This window comes from Adiantum capillus-veneris, chromosome 20, assembly GCF_014529385.1.
Source record: "Adiantum capillus-veneris isolate H3 chromosome 20, ASM1452938v2, whole genome shotgun sequence".
In the NCBI taxonomy this organism is placed as follows: Eukaryota; Viridiplantae; Streptophyta; class Polypodiopsida; order Polypodiales; family Pteridaceae; genus Adiantum; species Adiantum capillus-veneris.
The window spans coordinates 16839229-16849977 of record NC_140950.1 but is presented as its reverse complement, the minus strand read 5'-3'; the positions used below and the strand labels follow the sequence as shown (position 1 = coordinate 16849977).

The following is a 10749-nucleotide window of genomic DNA, read 5'->3' as shown; positions in this document are numbered from 1 at the left end:
AACATTTGTTATAGTGCATAACTTGTCTAGCATGTTTCATCGAGAAAAACAAAGTTATTGCAAGTCATGCATAGGAAAGTCAACATTTTGTACTGGCTTGCAAGTAGAGTCAACAAGTTGGTAGTTGGCTTACATTGTCAAAGTTGTGAGATCCAGTGTTAGAAAAAAACCGGGGTCTTGTGTATTTTAACCGGCTGAAATCCTCAAATCCCGGTTAGATTTTGAGCTCGCCTTGAAGAAAACCGGGAAATTTTCACAAGTTTTACCGGCAAAAGCTTCAAATTTTGACCTGTAACCCGGGAGAGTTTCAAGTTTGCCCTTATTTTCTTTGGTGAGGAAAAATGTTTTTTTCTAGCCTTGGTGAGATCTTGAAGTATATTTGAGGCCCCACAAGAGGTGAGGGACATTATACATCACGCTCAAAATATAAGAACCGCTTAAAAGGTTTTCTCATTACAATTTAAACTTACCAAAATAACGAGATCAAAATAACCAAGAACAATTTCAAATCTCTTTCTTGTTACATCGTGCATCAAGATCCAAGATTCGAACTCTGGACGCCCATTGTCGCAAGACCTTGACTACTCACTCTCTCTTTCTCTCTCTCTCTCTCTCTCTCTCAGTTCCCCGGAGTATCGAGTCTTGCTCGTCTCCACATTCATCTCTCCTCACTTCTTCTTTTGGAATAGTTTCCTGCGACCTTAAAATTGTCTTCTTCTTCTTCTTCTTCTTCTCCCCACCTCGTGCGTTGGACGGTCAAACAATTTGGTGAGGCACGTAGTGTGGGGCTGAGCTGGACACCCCGTGGAAAGTTCAAACTTAAGTCAACGCCCACCCCTTCACTGCTATTTAGCAGCTCTAAACAAGATGTGCGCAGATGTGCTTGACGCCACCATAGAAAGAGACACACAGAGAGAGAGAGAGAGAGAGAGAGAGAGAGAGAGAGAGAGATTTGAGCAATGGACGAAGGCCCTTACCGAGGGTACCATGCCGACGACTTCAACACAGTAAAGCTGGACGCTCCCATCCGTGGAGCTGCACCTGTGACTAGCACCTTCGACAGGCCCCCGGTGCGAGTTGGGGCCCCGGCCGCATCTTATATGACCAGCAATTTCGACGAAGCGCCCGTTCGGATGGGCCCAATGCATGTCGATTCCCAGCCAGCAACAGGGGAATTCAACGCACCCCCGGTGCGCACTTCACCGATGTCGACAACGCCGATGGCGCCAGCAGGATCGCCGATGCAGCCGTCCTCTGCGGTACCGCTAAAGGGCGAGTCGAACGGTTTTGGTTCCTGGGCCGGTCTGTCGAAAGAATGGCTACTGGGTGATGTGATCCTGCGTGTGCTCACCTTGGTTTCTTCGGTGGTTGCTGTTGGTCTGCTCCCTGGTTTCATCTCCAACATTGATGGGCTCAATGCCGGTTTATTATCAATTATCTCCACCGCTTCTCCCAAGTAAGCCTTTCCTAATTTCATGTACTTAAACATATGCTAATTACAAACAAACCTTTTTTCCGACTCAATCAGAAAAATACCCGCTTCTCAAAGAGTGAGCGTTATTGAGACAACAATTTCTAGCTCAGCTTTTTTTGAATGTTTGAGAAATGGAAACTTTTTATCTGCAGTGAAAATTATTAATAATGACACATACAACTCTGGAATCAGGATAGATTCCTTGTTTTCCAATTTTTTTGATCGGTACAAAAATGCACTCTGCAGCACACGATAGCAGTGTGGAAACTGTAATCTGAAGAAACAATTCCCAAGAGCCCTTAAAGGTCTACCCGACGAGTTTTGAACTCTAACACGCGAGAGAGAGAGAGAGAGAGAGAGAGAGAGAGAGAAGGATCGAACTCTCGACGTCCTCTTAATTGCGAACAATGTGCCCTAAATTTTACACAGACAAAGGAAATCTTAGAAAACAATGCCGGCCTATGCAGCTTGTCAGGACTCAGGAGCTCGAAACAAAGATGAGACGAGAGAGAGAGAGAAGAGAGAGAGACATAGTCGAGCAAAATGGATGAAGCTTCCCGAGGGTACCATGCCCAGGACTTGAACTCTGTAAAGCTGGACGCTCCATCTGCTCCACCGGCTCCATCGTCGGCCAGCCCGCCAATGCGAATCGCATCGCCAGCATCCTACAGGGCAAGCGACTTCGATAGCCCGCCCATGCGAATCGCATCACCAGCCTCCTACATGGCAAGCGATTTCGGCGAGCCGCCGCTGCGGTTGGGGTCGATGGATGTTGAATCTGATCGGCCCGTATCAGGGGCATTCTACATGCCTCCGGTACGCGCTTCGCCATCACCGCGTTCTGGAAGAGGCGAATATTCTGCAATGTCTCAAAAGGCGGTGCCGCCGGAGGCATTGACAAATACGCCCCCATTGGGCAGGGCTCCGGAGGATGAGCTCAATGGGGGTGAGGATGCTGATGTGGGTGGGTCGGTTGGGTGCTGGGTCGACCGCCTGTCCCAAGGATGGCTGCTGGCTGAGGTTGTCCTGCGCGTGCTGACATTGATGTGTGTCGTGGTCGCAGTTGCTGTGCTCCCTGGTTTCATCTCCAAAGTGGATGACCTTAATGACATTCTCACTTACTATTATGCTCTCTCTGTTTCCACTGCTTCCCCCAAGTAAGTGAAGGCTTTGATCTAATCTCTCAATTTCCGGTTGGCAGTTTTAATGTGGAGAGAGAGAGAGAGAGAGAGAGAGAGAGAGAGAGAGAGAGAGAGAGAGACATTTTAACGTCTTAGGAAGAATCCCATGAGACCTCAAAGATCTCTTTGCCGCGTTTTGAACTCAAGACCCGATACTCCATAGGGAAATGGATAACCATTCAACCACACCCATAAGAGAGAGAGAGAGAGAGAGAGAGAGAGAGAGAGAGAGAGAGAGAGACCTCATTTATTCCACAGAACATAGTTTTTCCCTATGTCAACCGTACGTCACATGTGTGCCATGGCATACCAGATGGAAAAATAAAGTATAATATTTGTAGTTCAAACACTTGATATATAGCCATTGCTTAAATATCTTGCACACATCACTTTAGCTATTATCCAAGGTTAATCATAGATAATGTTTTGGTTTGTCTTGGAGACGACTAAGTATGGTAAGTATGTGTGATCACATCATACGCTTGTCATGTGTGTGCTTGTGTGTGTGTGTTAATGAGCATATATCAGTGCCTAGTTCTACACACACTATTCGGCAATGACGGCTCTAGTGGGGTTGTCGTAGTATTTAGTCAATGCTTTGCCTGATGGAGCTAATGGGTATATTGTCTTATGGATGGCTATCATGACCTTGTAACTTGCACTTTCCTTTGAAGGTGGTTTTGGGTGTATTGAGGATTCATCCAGGTACAAGTATGCGTGTTCAAACCTCAGAGTAGACAAACAACATTATTCTACATACATGTTCAAACCTTAGAGTAGACTCATTGCCCACTGATTTATCAGGTGTTGGAATTGGAACTTCGAAGCACACACATAGAACTTTTACATAGAAATTCATAGACCCCGGCTTTCTCCTTTAAATTCTTCGTAGGGTACTTGAACCCTACAAAATCACTGATAAAATATGTGACTACCACGTGAGAGCAACATAAAGGTATTATACTCCCTTTAAACTTACAAACAAAGTTATTAGTTTTACAAATCTAGAAAAAAATTATAGATTTTAAGAGAGAAGGGATTTTTGAAAGACATCTTGAACGCACATGATATAGTAGATTTAGACAAAGTGAACCTCCCGAGCATGAACCATTATGTGCAGGTCTTGAGACAACTAATTTGTCTCTAGTGTTATAACTCTAAAAATTTCTCAATTTGGACTTGTACACAAAGAATATTGATAGGACTAGTTTGTATTTTTCACTTAAGCCTAAATTCCATACAATCAAAGCTATTGATTACCCACCTACAAGCTATATAAGAAACCTTGCAAAGCCTACCAAATGTGAATTATGTCTTGTTACAGGAATTGATAGGTACATTGTGGCATGCGTTAAAATTTAAACGGGGGTTCTATTTGGTTGTGTCTTAAGTACATTATAATTTAAATGGTTTTCATTTGGTTCTCTTTGCTTAAGTTCAAGAAACCCCAACTCAATCTTTAATTTCTCTCGTTAGGTATGAAATAGCAATTGCAGCACTTGGGATTTTGTACTCAGGATTTGGGTCAGTTGTTGCAAGCATAGGATTCTTTAATAAGACGTTGATCCTTGGTGATGCTAGTCACCTTATCTTTTACATTGGCGATCAGGTTTGAGATTCTTGACCATTATTCTCCTTTTCTCCTACTCTTTATGATTCAAAAATGCAATGCATTGAGCTATTTTGTTTGATTTAAGACGAGTTGCCCACATGCATGAATAGTATTATGAGCTTCAATTCGTGAGACTCCTCACATCAAAATTGCATACTTTTTTTTTTCCGAGAATGTGATTGCATTTATCCATTCTATACCAAAGGAGAATTTCTTTTGATGTTTTCCCAAAAGGTATTTCCATTGGGAAGAATTGAGGAGTTTACTTTCAATGGGTGTGCCAAAGTGTGTCTCATTAAGGGGAATCAAGAAATTTGCCTTGCTTTTGTAAGGAAAGTAAAAAGAGAAGCAAGTGAAAAAGGGGGGGCGGGGGGAGTCGTAGAGGTGGCATAGCTGTCATTATGTTCTTGTGATGATTTTTCATTCGTTTTGTCTCTAAAGATAAAAGTTTACTTTCACTATGTTCTTTTGATGATTTTTTTTTCTTTTTATCTTTAAAGATAAAGGTTTGTATGTGCGGTGGAATTCAATTGCAGTACACGAGCCATACTGTCGAGCATAAATAGGAACATAATAGAAAAAATGATTAAAATGATAAAATGTTAAAATGTTGGAAATGTGAATTTAACTATTGAGAATGTGAGAATAAGTTTTCTTTCTACTAATAAATATATTATTTTGAACAATAGCAATATATCCATTACTAAATAGGGGATTGCTTCTCTCAGTGGTCCTTAAGAAGCATAGCATGGAAGTTTTTCCACGTGATAAAGTAAGGTTTTGTGAGCATACACTTTTATGTTATGGTAGAAAGCTAACCATATTTTTTTGGTTTTCAGGTTTTTGTATGCCTTTTCCTAACGGCAGGAAGTGCGGGTGCATCTTATCTTACGGCACTCAGTTGCTCAGATTCAAGGATTTGTGGAAATGGTTCTGGAGGGGCAGCAATGCTCTTTATTGCATTTGCCTTAACTTTTGGCAACTTAATCCTCTCAAGTATTTCCTTTTATAAGAGAAAAACCTAGGTTTGTTTACTTAAAACGAGAAGTCCACTCTAGAGATATGAAAAGACTTATGGTACCTTATTCTTTATTCAATGCAACTTCAATCGAGCGCTAGAGCTTGGATGTACCGAAAAAACCTATTGCGGGTTTTGCTATTTAAAAAAAAAAAAAAAAAAAAAAGCTTGAATGTACTGAAGGTTTGGGGTCCTCCTCATATTCTACTCAACTCCAATTATTGTTTCTCAGATATCCTTTTCTTTCTTTATGTTAAAGTGTTTACTGTTGAAGTCATAGCAATATCAAAATTGTAGTAAAGTGCAAAATTGTAAGTAATGGATCCAACGTGGAAAATAAAAGCAATTACCTCTTAAAAGGTTGTGAAAATTTGTACATGTAATTAATAAGTTGAATGTGAGCAATCAACACAGAAGACTCTTAGGAGCTTGTCATTATAGAAAGTGTGCACTTTTATGTAGAGGGAGGGAGAGACTCCATTGCTACATCTATCGCCTACAAATGTGCATGTCTCTGTGTGTGCTGCATGTCAAAAGGATGGCCTTCCTCCGTCTCTTTACACCGCGTCCACTTTTCCTCTCACTCCATGTGTCAGTACCGCCTTGGCCTCATCTTTCTTTCTCTCTCCCCATCATCACCACCCTCCCCTCCCACACGAAAAATTCGGCATCGCACCTAGGTGTATTCGGGAAAAATTCATTTTTCCAAGCATTACAAAATTCTTTTCCTTGAATTTGTGAACAGGAAATTTCACAAAAGGGAAAATAATGAAGCAATTCATCTCCAAAGCGTACATAACCAACCAAAATTCTAGTTTTACCAGTTTCTATTGAAAAGCCACTATTTTTTTAATGTTTGGAGATATTTAATCTCACAACCAACCAGGGGTATTTTGGAAAATTTGAAGGGCATTTTGGGAATTCATGAGATTAATGGGGGTATTTTGGAAATTTCCACAAATTAGAGTTGTATTTTGATAATTTTTTCTTTATAAAATAAGGTTTATTTTTTGGGTTTTCACATTGTTTTTGTCCTTTTCCCCTTACCTTCCTCGACATTTTTGAAATTGAAAATAGCACGATATTAAGTCGAGACATTTTTCTCGAACATTGGTGCCCTCGAAAAAAACTCTCTCTTTCCCTCTCGCTATCACATCCATGTGCTATGTCCATGCAAACACCCCCCCCCCAAAACAACTTAGTTTAGCTTTCATCCAAACTTTTACAAAAGCATCTTGGCTGATTCTTATAAAAAGAAACGAAAAAAAGATTGTAGGGATATATTATATTCCGGTGAATAGTGCATATCACCTTCCAATTCATCATTGGCCCAAGTTGCATTCACTTTCTCCCAAGCTCACTAAGAAAGTACACATATACTTATCTATTCTACTCTTCACTTGTGGAGTGCTATTAGTGTGGTTGTCTTATAAACATCTTAGAGTCTTTTAAAATGCTACTTGTCATTGATTATTTCAAGCTATAATAGTATTTCTTCTTTTATAGGGAACTCATTGAATTGTCTCAACAACACAAAGTCCTGGAGCTAATTGCACTCAAATGAGGACCATAGCAGCACGATTCATTGAAAATCATACCATGATGATTGAGTGTGCCTTGAGAGCAACACAACTGTGCCATGGACAAAGTCCATTAAAACACATATATATCTAGGTGAGGGTCTTTCAAACATGTGAATTTATTAAGATTTCTTGACTAGAGGGTGTGTCAAATAATTTCTAGCCAAAGAAAATTTAGCTTCTTGAAAACTCGTAGTCCTACAATGGCCACAATATGGTAGCTGCTAGATTGGGTGGTTGCAGAGAGGGACTACCAAGCTGTTTGTCACCCAAAAATGAGTTTCTTCTAGTTTAAGTTAATGTGTGTGTGTGAGAGAGAGAGAGAGAGAGAGAGAGAGAGAGAGAGAGAGAGAATAGTTGTGGTCTATTGTTAAGCCACTAGATGATAGAGAACGAGTGGAGACAAGGCAAAGCCAAGCATAATTTGTACCCAAATCCAAGAAAGCTCTAGGCATTTTACTCACTTCTCTAGATGGCAAGTTTTTGCATTATCTTAACAATGGGTCCAACGTACATGAGGCATGGATCACCTTTTTAGAGAGACATTTTTGGGAGGTATTTCCAAGCCTTCCATGATTGCGTTGGAAATACAAATCTATAGATTGGTTATATAGCTTGGGGAGGATGTGCCTTTGCCAAACCTTCCAACTTGCATTGGAAATACAGATCTATGGATTGGTCATAGACCTCGGGGAGGATGTGTCTTTGCTCATCAACAAGATCAAAATCATCCGCAAGCAACTTACCTATATCAAACGCCCTATAGAAGATGAAGATCATGTTGTGCTTTTAAAGACTATTCCTGATGCATACTTTGGGCAAATTGGCACAATGCTCAAAGAGAAAGACCTCATGCCTAAAATAGAAGATATCATCAACTCTCTTTAAGAGCGCGAGAAGAAGCTTAGCCAAAGACAATGGAGGATCTATTGTCACCAACAATCACTAAAATAGAAGAACCAAAAGGAATTTCAAGTCCACTCATTGCACATATGCACAAATCATCTTTCAAAGGGTTGCTATGAAGTGAAGCCTTGTCCCATTTGTGGATAGAAAAATCCTGCTACAAAGTATTGTAGGATCAATGAAAACAAACCATAACAACTTAACCACAAGGAGAATTTCAAAGACAAAGGAAAATATAAATCAATCTTGCTATTGAAAATTTTGAATATGAAAACCATGTGGGCATTGTCTAAGACAACAATGATATTTGTTAAACAAAATCAAAGCACTTTGTGTACCAACCCTCTTTTGTGTAGGGAAGCTTGTGTCTACCCTTGTGTCTAGGAGTTATGTACTATGTTCCATACCCCTAGTGTGTCTCAATGGGAGGATTGTGTAAGGCCAACAAAATCCACGAAGAGAAGTTTGTTGGGTGTGAGATTTTGTTGCACCTTGTGTGTGTGAACACCCTCTACCTATGTCAGGCTATGAGGAATCATTTGTAGACACAATCATTGTGTGAAAGTCCTCTTATATGTAAAGATGAAATGTGTAAAGCATAGCATTTGAAGGGTGTATGAACAGCCACATGCATGCCTAGTTGTCTCTTCTATATAGAGGCACTTTGTACGCATTTATACTTAATGAATCAAGATAATTTTGTAGCCATATACTCTTGGTGCATTGGTTATTAATTATGTGTTTAGTTTAATTATTTTTTTATAACGATTAAGCCATGAATGGAACATTTGTGTACCCACCATAACTATGCCAATTTCCTCATTACACGAAGATGTATTGGTACTAGAGCATGTCTCTAGACTCTCCAGAGGTGGACTATAACATACCATACCTTGGTTTTCTTGTGTTTTCTTGTGATAGTGGTCGTTGTTGTCCCAAGACTAGTTGAGGACTCTCCTTTCCTAGTATAGTTTGACTAGGACTTGATGGGCATCTTGGAGGTGGTGGTTGTGCTAATGGTCCTAGGCCATGTATTCCCTTTATTGAAAGTAGAGACCTTCTTGTTATAGCACTCACTAGTGATGTGATTTGCCAATTTTCTATCTTGGTGGCACAAAAGTGGTAGGTTGAGGAAGTTGTGAACATTGAGGTGTACGGTGATCTCTATCGTAGATCAAAATTCCTAATTTGTTGAGTCTATGGGGAGGTTCTCTAAAATATGGTTCATTTTCCTCATTATCAACTCTAAAATTACCTTTTTATTCAATGGAGGTTTAATGGACCATGCTGGTGGTGCTACCCAACATCAGCAAAGTTTGTTATCTCTCCATTAGCTCCATAAACCTCATTGTTATCTTATAGGTCTATGGCTTGTCTTATGCACTCCTCAAGAGGTGAGATTTTCTTCAAACAAATATCCCTTTTAGGTCTTTATTCGTTAAACCTTCTATACATGACATAGCATCTCTCTCGAGTGTAAAATTTTGTTCTTAGACACCATCCCACATATTGCTTCACTTGAAGAGAGGCATCCCTCGTACTATCAAGCTCAATGGTGAATGATGGATCCATTGAAGGTTGCAAATTCTTTGTCTTTGCACTGTCGAGATAGTTTAGATGCGTTGGTATTATGGGTACAAGCCCACGAGTGAGATACATAAATAGATATATTTTAGTGCTTCCTCTTCAGACTTGCTCTCAAACTCATTGCCTTATTTAAGCATCATGATCACCTTTGTTTTTCCAACTGACTTGAGGTAAGAGAAGAGATAAAAGACCTTATGCTCATCAATCTCCTTTGCATTAGGGTGGACGCGATTTCTGGCGAGCAGTTTCTGGCGAGCGCTTTTTAAGAATCGGGCGAGCGGATTCCCAAAAGAAGGGACAATTTACCCATCTCTCTCTCTCTCTCTTGTTTCCTCTCTCTCTCTCTCTCTCTCTCTCTCTCTCTCTCTCTCTCTCTCTCTCCAACTAAATTTGATTGTCATTTCACGACCAACTTACATTCAAACAAAAAATACCGGCGAATCATTCAATACACTATTAATAAGAGAAATAGAAGTTCCTTACACACAATTACGGTCTATTTCAAATAGCAAACCCCAAATCTATGAGTTCCATTGCATCCAAAGTAAATACATATGGGGGTTGATACATAATGGGTGACGTGGAGGAAAGAAGGGCGGTGGGGGGCCATATCCTCTGGGAGGAAACAAAGGTCGTGTAAACGGGGGCAGTGCACCAAATGGTGGGGGAACTACTCCAAATGGAAAAGGGTATGAACTATATGTGGGGGGGGGGCTGCAGGCAGTAAAAGAGGCAATGGATCAACCCCGGGCGGGGCCTCAGATGTGGAGGCAATGAATGCAATGGGAGACGGCCCAATTGCACGCCATGCCAAAAATGGGGCTGTGAAAGTGGGATATGGTGCTGCTACTGCCCCGCCCTGACTGCTGAGTGGTGTCGGGAACGGTGGGTCAAGCGGATGAAGCTGATCGGACGCTGCTCAGCTACCTGAGCTCTGAAACTCCTATGAAACATCAATGTCGAGCCTAAATCGGAAGGTAGGCGCTGAGCTGGCTCCAAACAAGCACTCAAAACTGCACAATCCTTCTCACAACTAATGCAATGTCTACGTAGTAGTAAACATTGTGCTGCCAATGTCCCAACTCCTGCAAAACAATCCAACACATCATCTCCCATGTCTGTGAAGGTACCTAGTAGCCATCTACAAAAAGAAAGTTACCTTTAGATTTATTATACCTATAATTTTATAGGAACAATTAAAAAAACTACCAAAAAATTTCTACCACCTGGCAAACGCTGGACTCCTCTCAACACCTCTACGATAAGGCCGACCCATACGATCAAGCGTCCACTGTGTGGAATCTGATCCTGGTAGCTTCTCCCACAACATGTCATCATCTGCAGAGAAGCCACGTACATTTGCTGCAATCTCTCCATCCGCTCGATCGTAC

At 40.9% G+C, this 10749-nt stretch overlaps 1 protein-coding gene across 2 annotated transcripts; it reads left to right on the top strand.

Moving 5' to 3' along the window:
• The first annotated feature begins 879 nt into the window (after positions 1-879).
• LOC147432165 (uncharacterized) lies at positions 880-5497 on the top strand. 2 transcript variants are annotated; one of them, XM_086492156.1, is made up of 3 exons: positions 880-1456; positions 4132-4264; positions 5107-5497. In XM_086492156.1, exons 1-3 carry the CDS (start codon positions 960-962, stop codon positions 5290-5292), a joined length of 816 nt encoding a protein of 271 aa, XP_086348282.1. In that variant the 5' UTR covers positions 880-959; the 3' UTR covers positions 5293-5497. The 2 variants fall into 2 exon arrangements, with proteins under 2 accessions (XP_086348282.1, XP_086348281.1); XM_086492155.1 differs by lacking the exon at positions 880-1456 and adding an exon at positions 1498-2631.
• The last annotated feature ends 5252 nt before the right edge of the window (positions 5498-10749 follow it).